Raw genomic sequence first — 14,941 nt, forward strand, 5'->3', positions numbered from 1 at the left:
TTCATGTGCTCTCATATTTTAACGTTAATTCCAGTATTAATATTATAAAATATGTCACATCCCGACCCGAGCTTTACCAAATCCCCACTCGACTCCACCGTAGCATGATATTGTCCGCTTTGGGACCCGGCCACGTCTCACGATTTTGTTTCTGGGAACTCACACAAGAACTTCCCAATGGGTCATCCATCCTGGGAATGCTCTTGCCCAAACTCGCTTAACTTCGGAGTTTCAATGAATTCCGAAACCAGTGAACTCCCAAAAGACCTCGTGCTAGGTAGAGATGGGAATATACATATAAGGTTTATAGGATCCACTCCCTTGGGCGATGTGGGATGTTACAATCCACCCTCCTTAGGGACCTGACGTCCTCGTCAACACACTCGCACCACACGATAGAGTGGCTCTGATACCAAATTGTCACATCCCGAACCGGCTAGACAGCATGATATTGTCCGCTTTGGGCCTCGACCACACCCTCACGGTTTTGTTTCTGGGAACTCACACGAGAACTTCTCAGTGGGTCACCCATCCTAGGAATACTCTCGCCCAAACTCACTTAACTTCGGAGTTCCAATGAACTCCAAAGCCAATGGGCTCCCAAAAGGCCTCGTGCTAGGTAGAAATAGGAATATACATATAAGGCTTACAAGATCCACTCCCCTGGACGGTGTGGGATGTTACAAAATATTATGCCAAACATGAGGTGGCAGAGAGTCCATGGAGAGTCCCACTTTTGAAAGTCTCTTTACCTCTCCATAGACTCTCTACCAACTCATATTTTTCACACAAATACTTATATTGTTGGCATGAGAATTGACGTTAAATTGTGAGGTGGCAAAGAGTCCACAGATAATTCCACTTTAAAATAATCTCCTTAGCATTTCTCTTTTTTTTTATCGAGCGATTCTAAGCTCATTATGAGGCTAAATCTACCTCCATATCCTTAGTGTAAAAAATATCGTTTGTTCAAAAATAAAATTACTATGAAGTATTTGATTTGTGTACAAGTTCCGCATTACTTTCCTGAATCTTTGATTTTTCAAGTGGATAAATGCCCCATGTCGGGTGCAAGACTTTTTTCGTATTTTTCTTTGAAAAAGACTAAGAAGGCTCCTATCAAAAGTTAGACTTTTCATGTGCTCTCATATTTTAATGTTAATTCCCGTATCAATATTATAAAATATTCTGCCAAACATGAGGTGGCAGAGAGTCCATGGAGAGTCCCACTTTTAAGAGTCTCCTTACCTCTCCATAGACTCTTTGCCAACTCATGTTTTTCGCACAAATACTTATAATGATGACACGAGAATTGAAGTTAAATTGTGAGGTGGCAGAGATCCACAAATAGTTCCACTTTAAAAGAATCTCCTTAACATTTCTCTTTTTTTTCAAGCGTTTCTAAGCCCATTACGAGGCTAAGTCTACCTCCACATCCTTAGTGTAGAAAATATCATTTGTTTAAAAATAAAATTACTATGAAGTATTCGATTGGTGTACAAGTTCCGCATTACTTTCCTTAACCTTTGATTCTTCTAGTGAATAAATGCCCCATGTCGGGTGCAAGACATTTTTTCGTATTTTTCTTTGAAAAAACCAAGAAGGCTCCTATCAAAAGTTAGACTTTTCATGTGCTCTCATATTTTAACATTAATTCCCGTATCAATATTATAAAATATTCTGTCAAACATGAGGTAGCAGAGAATTCATGGAGAGTTCCACTTTTAAGAGAGTCTCCTTACCTCTCCGTACTCTTTGCCAACTCATGTTTTTCGCACAAATACTTGTAATGTTGACACGAGAATTGATGTTAAATTATGAGGTGGCAGAGAGTCCACATATAGTTTCATTTTAAAAGAATCTCCTAAACATTTCTCTCTTTTTTTCGAGCGATTCTAAACTACATTAAAAAAATTAGAAAGTTTAAACTTGAAACACAACGAGTTAAAAGAGAAAAACTAAGGCAAGACCTTATTTATAAGTGGAACAAAAAGTCATTGTCTTTCTCTAAAAAATTGTCTTAATAGGAACATTTTGCTACATTTACATTGACAATTCATTTATGTGTACATAACGTGTTTTATTTTATTTTTCTAAAGAAAATCGATATTTGATTATTGAAGAAACTACCCATTGTAGTGCATAAGCAAGGAAGAAAGTGGAAGTCAAACAAAACTAGCGAGTGATAAAGATTAGGCAACTTAAACTACTTAAAAGGCTTGTCATTAAACTCTTATTATTATTAAACTCTTATTATTGTTTCCTCTTGCTCTACACAAGGTCATCAGAAAAATCAAGGCCTCGTAGTTTGGTCATCAACTACTAGTGTATTATATAGATTTTTCTTGCGTAGAGCAATTAGAAGGAATTATTACCTCACGTGACAATATCACCATAGAATGCAATAATATTGTCATATCATCAACAAATTTGTATTTTAAGTTTATGGCATCAGAAATGTTAAGGAAACTTGCTAAAAAATATGACTCCCCTTAAGAGAGTCTACTTAGCATTTCACGAGGGTTTGTGTATTTGAGTTAGACCGTGTAAATGATGTGGAATTGATAACGATGGAGCACCTTGGGGACCTGGAAGAGATCCTCTTCGGATCTGTCCTACCAAATCTTAGCGATCCGAAAATTCAGGCTTTTGAAATTTGATCAAACAACTATAAACAGGAAACCTTTTTAAAAGTTATAATAATTGTAACTGTTGGATTAAATTTCAAATATCCGAATCTCTAAATCCCTAAAATTTGGTGAGAGAGATCAGGAGGGAATCTCTTCCCTTGGGACCATATATACTTACATAGCAAGGTTTCATTTTTTAGGCAAACCCAAATGCAAATAAAGAACAAATTAGTGCAAATCCAAATCGACACCAATTGGGCCCCCATAATTGGTCAAAAGTATGAATTGCGCACCCACAAATTTTGACTTGAACATTAATTTTCCTACTACTATTTACTACTTTGAGGCAAAGGCATAACAATAAAAAATAATAATAATAATTGCTCCCCTACAAACTTTGACTTGAGCTTTAATTTTCCTCCCCACATCAAAAGCTTCAACTCCAACACCATCTTTGTCTCTTTGAAAGACTTTACGGTCACAGCCCCTTTTTGTAGGCCAACTATTTTCTCTCCACTTCCCTCCAAATTCATCCAACCATTTTCTCACGAACCAAACACAAATCTCTCTCTCTCTCTCTCTCTCTAAATAGTACCACTCCAACCAATACCCACCACCTTCACTTAACTAGCCGTACCCAACAAGTTGCCTTTGGTCAACCGTCACAAATACGACATGTTGGTCCACTTCTTTACATTTCTTTGACCCAGTCCCTTTCATTTCTTTGAATTTTCTCCCTTCCCCACGATCTTATTCAAACGAAAAGCAAAAAAAAAAACTCAAAACTTTGGGTGATGGAGAAAAAAGTAGGCATCCATCCAATACAAGAACCAAAGTAAAAGCAATCAATCCACGTACTAAATTATCAACATCTTAGCAATTACACCGATTCACGGAAACGTGAGTTGGATCGATGAAATATAACAACATATTTTCCGTCTCTAGAAATTAAAATAATTTAAACTACTATTTTGTTAAAACTTAAAAGAAGAATAAATCACTAGTAGTACCAAATCCACCATCTTCATTTTTTTTAAATAAAGATGTAATTCATTGTTTGAACAGAAAAAGGAAATCCCCATATTGTACAGGACAATTAACTAATTTGACTCAACTCATCATCTCCTTCGAGATGGAACCGAGTCCAACCGAGTCCAACCGAGTCGGAACTGTAAAAACTACCAGCACTACCACTACCAGTACTGCCTGCTACCATTAATATCCCTCCATAAAAAAAAGAAAAGAAACTGAAACGCAAAAGCTTCAATTTTGATGATCTAAGAAGATTCTAGAATAAGATTGGAGGTTTCTGCAACTGAGAGAGTGTGATTGTGCTCGCCTTCGTAGGTAACCACTAGCATTGCCGCATCGTCCAGAGCTCTCTCTACGTGTTTTCGAGCCGGGCATCCTCTTACACTGCTGCATTTGTAGTATCCCCTGAAAATTCACACAAATCAGAACATAACTCCCCAATAATTCAGAGTTTTGGGGCCAGACAACGTCCAACTCAAGCGATTTAGCTCGAAAGATCGAAGCTTTGAATCGAAATTATACCTTGGATGTGGAGATCCTTTGATGGGTTTTTGTCCGTACTTTCTCCAGGAGTAATCGTCAGGTGGGATATCGGCCAACTTCAAACTTATAGCCGGGACTCTCACGACCCTCTTCTGTCTCAGCTTTCTGTAACAAAACCCACAACCCAGAATTTCAATTTAGTCAACAGATTGAGAGAGAGATTGATTAAGTTAATCAGAAGCTAGACGATAATTAAGAGAGATTTAGAGTTTGAAATAGACCCACCTCTTCTTGCAATGGCAGCGGCCGGAGGACCCAGCACCGCACTTCCCAGACCCCAAGTTCTCGGAGCTGCACTTCCGCTTCAACGAGGCGGAGGAAAGCGGCGGCTTTCCGGCTGAGGAAACCTGTGACAAATTGGTAATTTGAAAAGACGATGACGACATTGGCTGCTTGCTATCGGAGTCTCCGGTTAAAGACGACATAAACGACGTCGTAGGTGGATACGAGAAATTTATAGTGGTAGATGAGTCCTTAGTGCTCTCAAGCACCGTACCGTGGTGGTGGTGGTGAGGTGGCGGGATCTGCTGGATCGGCGTCGCATGGTAAACCTTAGTGGACTCCGGTAACGGAACATGCTTGACGAGGATCTCTTGGCTCTGGTTTTGGGTTTGAGAAGACGATCCGGAGCTCAAAGTCAAAGGGGCTCGCCGGAACCGGGCGTGACCGGTCCGGGTCCGACCAAGAAGAGAAATGACCTTCTTGAACTTGGAAACAGCGACGTCCGCGACGGCTCTGCAGTCCATGTCCATAGCCGTCGACGGATATTTCCCTTGGTGCTGGTTCTGCTGTGCCTGGGACAGCAAGCGAATAAGCTTCTCGACGCTCTCGAGGCCGGAAGCTGCTTCCTGCACGGCGTTCTCTTCCGACTTGGCGGAGAAGCTGCTGGTGATGGTGTTTCTGTAACCCATGAAATCAACGGCCATATCTGACCCTCTCGGGCATAACAAGGAAAAGGAAAAGCGAGAAGAACAGAGAAAGCAGAGAGAGGGGGGGAGAGAGAGAAAAGCAGGAAAAGCGTACGGGAGACAAGGGAAGGGGTGTTGATAAAGAGGGGTTTAGGATGCCGATGAGCGTATGAGGTGTTTGTTGAAATGCATCTGTGGTCAAAACTACGGCATCTAATTATCTGGTGGCCCACTACCATTTGCCTCATGATGTAGGTGCGAATAAGATCCAACCACACCACACGAAATTGCAAAAGAGAGGTTTTCGAACGACTAGTGGAATTTTTTTCCATTGTAAATGAGAGTTTTGTAAGTTTAATTATCATTAAAATTAAATTTGAATCATATTATTACTAGTTTATTGTAAAGTTTAATCTATTTTTTTACTCTTTTAGTATAAATAATATTGTTTGCTTGAAGAAAATAAAACATCAACTTTGCTATTGTCAGTGCTACTCGAATATAAAATGTACAGAAAACTAATAAAAAAGTTTAAAATTTTTGAGTTTTAATGATAAAAACTAAATAAAGAGTAAAGTGAATAATACCATAATTAACTTTTTAATGTAAAAATATAATTTTTCTTTAAAATGAACAGTATCATAAATTTTTGATTTAAATTTTCTAAAATGTATCATCAATTTTTATTTGAAAATAAATTCCTCAATAATAAAAAGAAAAATTTCGCATAAATTTATAAGTAAGTAAAATTATTTTTATATTATTAATTAATTTTATCGTACAGCTTAAATTTTCTTTATTTAAAAAATATATATCATATGAGCCGAATTTAACACTTTAATTACAAACTAAAATTGCTAAACTAAAAGCTGGTTAGTGAATTATGTTGCTTTTTCCTCTGCTTTGATGTTTAAATGATTAGACTGATAGAATTTTGATGCTTGGTGTCGGATGAATCTTGACCTTGCTTTTGATTTGGGTCCTCTTTAGTCTTATCAAATTTCAATTTGGTCAAAGGTGGCGCCGGAGCCGTTGGATTGGAGATTGACGTGGACGATGGATTGATGTGTGAGAGTGTGAGTGTGGACCAAGTAAATGGGAAACAAAAATAATTTAAGAGAGAGAGGGGAAAGAGACAGAGTAGGTGCGTGGCAGCATGATACAGTTGACTTTGTCTCACGGTAACTTTCATTCAAAACGTCCACATTTTTCTTCAATTGTGTCATCCGACAGAGGCTTACTGGCTTGGTGTTGGGTGAATGGGGCCAAGGCGGTTGAGCTGTATTTTTATTCTTGAACGGGTTAAGTTTTGCCGCAACTTCTACAATTTAGTAATAAATCTCTTTTTTTTTTTTTTAGAGATACAAATTTTAAGTTCGATGATCGTGTATAACGAGTTTGATATTAATTATTAAATGCTAACTTATATGTAGTTCAAAACAACTTTTATAATACGGATACACCGTTATAGTGAATTTTCGTGCTAATAAAATAAAACATGTATAATTTTTTGTCCAAAATTCCTTGTTTCATTGGCACCATTGCCACTAAATAACGGTATACTCTTGTTATCTAAATTGTTATTGTAGCGCAACTTAAATCTTCCCATTTAGTGTGAACTATATAGTAGTTAATTTTTATTGAAGGGAAGTTTTTGTTGTTTTTGTGCTTTCAAAGAAGTCCAACAACATGTTTGGGTGGATTTTTTTAGCGTAAGTTGTTCCTTGAAATCCGTGGGTATTTCACTATTCAATTTTCATGAATTTATTTTTATGTTGTTAATTTTAATTTGTTGGTTAGTTAGTTAAAGTTTAAATTTGCATAGTTAGCCAATAAATTTTTATGTTAATTTGGGACGACGGTGGGCGATCTCGTCGTTGACCACCATCAACACCATTGCGCTGATTGTCTTTGTGGGCAGAGTGGATGATTTCAGTAGTCGGAGTGGTCTGCAAGAACAAAGACAAGCAAAAGATCTTGAAATCAAGCGTCGGAAGTGGTTCGGTGTAGGTTCTCAGACAATTAAGTCAGTATTTGAGAGAGAAGATAAGCAAAGTGATCTCAACTAAGTCTGCTAGTCATTTGAAACCGTTATTCTCAATAAGATATGATCATTAAATATTCCTCCTACAGTTAAAGTTTTCTCTTGAATCTTCATTAGAAATAGATTAAAACTAGGGATCAACTGCATCATCACAATGAGTTTGGAAACTTTCTAATATTCCTCAGCCCCAGTTGGAACCTACCACCTCCCCATGTTATTCCTTTCTAGAAAAAATTCTGATTCTTTGTTGGCAAATTTGGACTTCTAGAGACCATTGGTTATTCCGGAATATAGTTCACCACCCTATCAAAGTTTCTACAATTGTTTCTAAAAGTTTTGAGGGATCTTTTTTTTTAGACTTACTCCTTCTCCCTTGTGCGTCAGTTGTTCATAGAAGTGAAATAAAATGAACCTCTCCTTCTAATGGTTTCTTGATGCTCAATGTTAATGCTCAAAATTTGCAAGTTAGCAAATTAAAATACTAAACTCTTGATGGGCTTATGAAATAGACTGAAATGAAATGGACTTAAATGTTTAAGTGGCTTACCCCTAAAAATTTGGCAACATCCACTATGTTACTCGGATTATATTGATTTCAAGACTAAAAAAAATGCTCGGCCGATACATGAACTCTCTCTCCTTTCAATTGTCCGATCCTAATACAAAACATTTCCACCCCTTTATCTAGGCTCCCAATAAACTCATCAGCCTTGTGTCTTTCCAACTTGACATTTAATGCGCCATCTATGTTGACTAACTTGTTGACACCTTTCCACCTATCAACCAAACATTCGGGTGTGAAGTAACATGTGTTTAGTCGAAATAACGCGTTCTATCAGAGTGATGCAGGCGGAGCGTCCGGTTCGGCTTTGGTTAGCCAACCCTGCCTCTCCTAGCGCTGTTCTGACCACCTTTACATCCCCTTCTAGATCTCTACCACTGACTGTGGGCTGCCACATGACTTGATTGACATCTAGCTTGATTTGTGTCATAAAGCTATTAACCTACCCCCGTGCTCCTGACGGTCGGAAAGCTCATTACATACTTTGGTCGAGCTTAGCTCGTAGGCGGTCGACTATAGCGTTCACATGTATCCTCTTCTAAGCACCTTGGGCCTTGGGCTTCTCAACCTCCCTTGAACTGTTCTCCCGACTTGCACTATTATGTAGACATAAAATTGCCCAACGTTAACACTCAACTTTGATGGTTCTGCACCTGCTGGTTTTATAGCTAGAGATTTTTCTAACTCTCCTAAATTGGCTCGTGCAAAACAGGTCGGTAATTCCTCGATGATTCTTGTTGAAGCCTCTGCTCTTCATTTTGGTTTAGTTCATGCTAAACGTGCTGGATCCAAGAAGGCCGTTTTTGAAGGAGATCCTAAGCTTTTGATTGACTACATTCTTCGCAAATGCTTTACCCCTTGGAGACTTCGTTCTTTTTTGAAGATATTCTCCGATCATTTGCATGCTTTTGATTGTATTTATTGTCACCAAATTTTTCGTGAGGCCAACTTTGTTGCCGACTCTATTGCAAAGATTGGCCATCAACTCCGCTTTCTTCTGATTTGTATAGCTGGGTTCTGTCCCTATTTGTGCACGCCACCTTTTACTTTTGGCTTCTATTAAAAACTTGGTTCGTGACTTCATGTGCATTGTGTACCTGCCGCTGCCATTTGTACAGGCTTGCAGGCTTCTACAACACTCCAAAACCATCACAAAAGAAATGGTCCATGCAAATTAATTAATTAACACATTAGAGTTTTGTATAAACAAATTCTAAAGGAAAAGATGTTAATGCATATGTAATTTTATGCATGATATTAGAAAGTAGGTTCATGTGCAAAAATCATCATTACACACAAAAGTAATGGATACAAATGGTTTAGGGAGGCTGCCGATGTGATGAGCAACCTATACGATCGATAAGCTTTGTTGACAAAACTTTAAAAAAGGTGGTGCACCCATTTCAGCAAGCAATTTTGGGCAGCGCTTAATAATGTGTGAGAATGTTTTTACGTGGTAATGTTAAGTGAGATAACAATACATTATAAGATGAACAAGCTTCGTACACACAATACTTATTAATATATTATCTTTAAAGGTCTTTTAGCTTTAAAATATAATGAGTTTTACATAATTTTAATAGTACTGAATGAGTTCTGTATTATCGTAGAATTATACTTATATTTATTAGTATCTAACGCAGTCAGTGTGCACCTTAAAATTTTGGGAACAATATCAGCAAGTGGTTAAGAAATATGTTACTTCTAGTTGATTGACAAAAAAAAAAAAAAAATGTTGCTTGTAGTTGTAGGCTAGTGCCTGCCTATATTTAGTTGTTTTTTTTTCCTTGACATTGAAATTTTTGTAATCAATCAATTAGTAAAGACGTAGCAATATTATTAGCAATTTAATTAGCATAATCGTAGGATGATTCCACCGTAGCTAAAGGCCATTTTAATTCATTAACGACTATGGGGGGACCAAAACAAAACAAGTAAAAACAAAATCATTTTTGTTAATTTGTATTTGGACAGGTGCAATGGGCACGCGTGGGGGGATTGGGACTGATTGTCCACAATGTTCATGAATTGACTGCGTTGGCACCAAAGTCAATAGCCGGAAAGCAGGAGAAAATTGACTATCTGTGCAACGAAACGTGATGGAGTTGAATTGGGTGCCTAAGTTTTGACTTCACACCCAAATGTCAGTAATTTACGGGGCGGCCAATAGGAATAGAAAACATATTATAAGAGAGAGAGTTCTGGCTCTTGTACCACGACGTGAATTTGAACTCCGTTGATTTTGTAATTTAGCATTTAAACTAAAAAATTTATCTTTTGCCAAAAAAAAAAAATCAATTTAATTCATTAATGTTATCTTTTGAAAAAATAAATAAAATATTAAGCATGGATTGTCTTTCCTGGATAAAACATTTTTATTCGATAAGATGCATTTGTTTAGTAGAGCGATTTTGATAGTTGGTTAAATAGTTAGTTATTAAGGAAAAAATGAATTCGTGAGGAATAAACATGCGCTAGAGTGCATACGTATAATTACTTTTCATCACTACGGTAAAGTGTTTACTATTCTACCAGCCGCATTTGAGTTCAAATCTTCATTTTTTTTCTAATACAATATTATATTTACGTTAAGGGATGCATAAATAAATTGGATCAAACACAGATGGAACAATAGTAATATCAACTAATGTTCAATTGCTTTGCATGCTATTCAATATGTGGTGGGAATAAAAGTATCACTAAACATTAGTCTATGGATTCTATATTAGCAAGTAGTTTCAGAAACTTTCAGATGGACAAACTTGTGTTATGAGTTTCTTAATCAAATTTAACAAAGAGGATCTAGTTGTTAATGATTCTTTTTGACAAAATTAAGTAATTCAAGGAGACAATATCAAGCATGGTGGTTGGGAGTTTTCTAAGAATATGATTTTTGCGTCACTTGATAAATTGTGCTTATTTACATTTTACAAATTATCGCATGATCATGATATGTGACGAGTGTTATATTTACAAAGTTAACACCAACAACATATTAAACACTCCTTGCAAGGGGGGATGAATTTTTATATCAACCCGGACCCATGATTCATGTTGTCCGGCTGACCCACACAAACAAAACTCGCTATATTGTCTCTCCACCCATTCAAAAACCCGTTCTCATTTGTTGTATCTGCAACTGCATACGACACTCGTACACAATCAGTCATTCATTTTACGTATTATTCAACATTATGTATCATTGAAGAAATTTCCTTGAAAAATCCCAATCAACAGTATGTTTTTGTTTTTTTCCCATTTCCATTGAAGAACGAGGAAGATGCATGCACGTGTTTTTCTTAAAAAAATAATAGAGAGTTGATCGTGATCAGGTAGGGAAGAAGAATTTCATACATAACCACTATGGGACGACGTAAGCCAGTCAGAACTCACATGCATGTTTCTGGATATATTCCATCGTCCCAACCCTATTTCAAATGCATCTGGACAAACCTTCGATGTATGCATTTGAATTCGACTCATGGATTTATCCACCCACCTCATTTCCTTAGATTATGTTTATTCTTCATTAATTAAGAGAAGAGTGGACACGTTGCGAGGGCTCGACTATGAGTAATGGTTTTTTAGTAGACTAATTTGTGGTTCAAATTTTACATTGGCAGACTGTGATGTGATTGTGATCCGCATACTTTTAATATGAATAAACTAATTAATGGTATAATTTTAATACACACATTTTAATGCCAAAATGACTTTTTCATACCTGCAAAAATTTCATACTTGTTGTGTTAGATACAATACGTTATAACAACAAAATCAGTGGATCAAGAAAATGAAATGAATCAAACTAAACTGACTTGTTGTGTGGATTGAAGTTTGCGTATTTACAATGACCTAAAGACATAATTTCACTTATTTTATGTTCTAGAAGTTTAATGGATGTCTATCTCTCTTGATTAAACCATTTATAAACTAAGGATCCAATAGCGAATCTTTAGTCTTTGGTGAACTTTTATGTACTTCTCTCTTTTTGTAAGTAAAAGATTTTGTCGTTAAAAATAAATTGATTTTTACTACAGTCTTGTCTAGTGTGTATATATTTATTGACACTTTTTTAACAAAGCAGATAACCTTTGGGAACAGTTATTTACTGCCAGTTCCCTTGATTATATAATCTAAACATATATGATATAGACACAAGTCCCATACGATCAGTCCAATCCTTATTCAATTAAGTAATATGCTTAACATAAAACATATTTAAGATGACATTAACATAGCTCCCTTGGTCCACATGAGATTGTTGTGTTTTATTTGTATTCAAACTCCACATTGATATTATGATTAAGATGACATGACATTAGCAGTTGTTGATTAATGTGCGATTCTTCGCTCGTGCTTTCACCGGGCAGCATTCGAGTGTCTTTCCATTTTTTTGGGTCTTTGATCCGGCCCAGTAATTGGACCCTTTCGGTCAGTTTGAATGCAAACTTGGTGTCATCGGATGTGATGCCAGTTCAAGACTCAAACACCAAGCCCAATTATTCTATCTTCGTCTGGGTTACTCATTATGTTAGGCTTAATGTGAGATATGGCCCAACGTTAAGGGCATGCTCAAACAGGATTCATATCCCTTCGAATCAGTTTTGAGGGGATTTTTCGAGCCGATGGATCTCATCCGTTGATAAGAATCCAACAGCCAAAATAGTTGCTACCTCTTCCCCTTCAACTCTTCTTTTTCTCTCTCACTTCAAAGTTCCCAACCTTGAACTACCAACCACCCAAATTCCAGGTTAAATTCAACCCCACCCCAAAATCAACCCTAGTACCACCACAACCCACTCAACCCACAACCCCTAATTGCAAGTCCTTCACCTTACCTTCCCAAAATCAGCACCTGCACCGCTGCAACCCTTAACTCTAAAATCTTAACTGTTTTAACGAAACAATGAAGAGATGGGGTCCTGCAAAACGGAACTGGATCCTCTCCTGAGCTCAGGATGGGGATCCTCCTAAGCAGCCCATCTAGGGCATTGAATTTTGATCCAACGGTCCAAATAGGGGGCCCCTTTAAAAGTTATAATAATTGCAGCTGTTGGATCAAGTTTGAATGCCCCGGGTGGGCTGCTCATGAGGATCTCCATCTTGAGCTCAGGAGATGATCCAGTTTCCTGCAAAACACTGATGAACAGTTTTTGCAGAAAATGATTTTTTTTTTATTTTTTTTATTTTAAGATTCTAACCGCAGGATCCGGTGTGAACGGTGAGGATTGATTGATCCCAACAGATTTTAAGAAAAGGGTTCATAAAGGATCTTAGCCTGCTCAAACATATGTTTTCTTTTATAACATGAATTAAAATCCTCAAACTATGAATCAATAAAATAAAAAAATAAAAAATAAAAAATAAAAAAAATAAAAAACTATTGGATCTACAATTGCGTTCTTGTGATCACTTGATGACTAACAATTTGTTGTCAGACACTTTTGAATTTGATGTGAGGCGTTGAAATTTAAACAATAAAATTGTTTAAATTACTTTCCATTCTTGATATCAAATTTAAGTGTAAGTGATTGAGTATTTCTTAGTTACGACCAAGACAACATCTAAGTTGAATTCACGTATAAAACTTTCACGGACATCAAATTATTTCTTTTTTGCTGTCCTCACCGACTCTTTGTTCCTATAAACTTAAGCAAGGTTTAACAATGATATTTAATCTTAAATAAAATACATGTTGTTGTGAAGTTGGTGTTTTTGCATGATTATATCATATGTATGACACGCATCCCGGTCAATATTTACTAATTATTTCGTTATCAAAATAAAATTTCGAAATTAAGGTCATGAATGATTGATGTGATACCCAACAAAGAATTTTCGTGTTGATTGTTGAATAATACTTGAGTCCATGAGGTTTTAAATGAAGTAATTCTCAAAATATTATGTGGACGTCGGACTGACTCACATAACTTTATATGATTAAAATCTCTCGTATTATAAACCATTATATAAAAATTGATTATTTGTTCGCGCAACCAAATATATGAAATGAGCAATGATATATTTTGAGATGGACTTTCTTCAAAACCTTGCGTAACCACAAGTATTGTTTACTTGTGTTTGGATTTTGCAAAAAGTGGTGCAAGTTAAAATGGGATTATAGTTAGAGTCCACAAAATGTTTCTGTAAGCTTAATTTGGAAGTGAAGCTTTTGGTTGAAGTGCTTTTGTACTAAACTTTCCTTTAATTGCTTTTTCTCTTAATGCGCATTGTCTGTCTCTTAATTGCTTTTTCTTTGTTACCAAACTCTCCTTTAATTGTTTTAAGGATGAGAGAGATTGCTTGCCTCCGTCTGAAGCAAAACAAACTTAATTAAATATTAACCACCCACCAACCTCATTTCGACCGTTGATGTGTCCTCGACCTGTTGCGGCGGTGCTAAAATGATCTATAACTGCAAATGATTTATAGACTAAGCGATTAAGAGATCGTTTGAATGTATTTTTAAAATGACTGAAAGAGTTTTTAGAGAAAATGTTTTCAGGATTTCCTTGCATTTTTACTAAAAATTAGTTCTAAAAATATTTTCACAAAAAATATTTTCAATCATTATAAAAGATATACAAACAAACTTTAAAAACGTTTATCGTTCGATATGACGAATCGTGTTCAAATCTAATCGCTGTAGACAAAATGTGTCACTGAATGAAATGATTCGTTCTTGGATGTCAATTGCTAGGCCTCCTTCTTAGGGCTGGTTTGGTATTGCTGTGCTTTGAAAAAAAGCTGCTTCTGCTGTGCTGTGAGAATAAGCAGCTGTGAAATAAAGCAGCAGAGTGTTTGGTAAACTTTTTTGTAAAAGTGCTTTTGAAAAAAAAAAAAGCAGTATTATAGTGTTTGATAAACTTTTATGTAAAACAGATGTGAAAAGAAGCCGGTTTTTCAAAGCTAGGTTTTGCAGCTTCTTGTTTTTGGCTTTTTTTCATCCAAAACTGTGAAAAAAAGCTGAAGCTGAGTATTTACCAAACACAAAAACAGCTCCTAGCTTTTTTTTATAGCAGCTTTTTTCAGAATCACCTCAGTACCAAACCAGGTCTTAGTCTGGTCGTTTACTGGGCCCTCTGGTTCATGTTACAAAATCCTGCATTTTTATGGCTAATCGTGCAAATTAGGCACCCTAATAAAATTCATATATTTACACAATTGGTTACTATTCAGTTAGCCCCAAAAATCAAATTTCCCGCTAACTGTTTTCCAA

The 14,941-nt window shown here is 36.4% G+C and overlaps 1 protein-coding gene across 1 annotated transcript; it reads right to left on the reverse strand.

The window, feature by feature from the left end:
- Positions 1–3,637: 3,637 nt before the first annotated feature.
- LOC137746816 (probable WRKY transcription factor 15) lies at positions 3,638–5,263 on the reverse strand. The gene is made up of 3 exons (XM_068486828.1): positions 4,431–5,263; positions 4,185–4,310; positions 3,638–4,067 (listed from the first exon to the last, which is right to left on the reverse strand). The coding sequence occupies exons 1-3, from the start codon at positions 5,129–5,131 to the stop codon at positions 3,908–3,910; spliced, it is 987 nt and encodes a 328-aa protein (XP_068342929.1). The 5' UTR covers positions 5,132–5,263; the 3' UTR covers positions 3,638–3,907.
- Between the last annotated feature and the right edge of the window lie 9,678 nt (positions 5,264–14,941).

The sequence above is a fragment of the Pyrus communis genome, chromosome 10, assembly GCF_963583255.1.
Source record: "Pyrus communis chromosome 10, drPyrComm1.1, whole genome shotgun sequence".
Lineage (NCBI taxonomy): Eukaryota > Viridiplantae > Streptophyta > Magnoliopsida > Rosales > Rosaceae > Pyrus > Pyrus communis.

What these genes read in the sequence shown, in the direction of transcription:
- LOC137746816 (XM_068486828.1), bottom strand. Translation starts at nt 5,131, where the DNA reads ATGGCCGTTGATTTCATGGGTTACAGAAACACCATCACCAGCAGCTTC. An exon ending in CGCTGCCATTGCAAGAAGAG is followed by an intron (nt 4,311 to 4,430) that starts GTGGGTCTATTT and finishes GTTTTGTTACAG; the next exon opens with AAAGCTGAGACAGAAGAGGG. An exon ending in AAAGGATCTCCACATCCAAG is followed by an intron (nt 4,068 to 4,184) that starts GTATAATTTCGA and finishes GTGAATTTTCAG; the next exon opens with GGGATACTACAAATGCAGCA.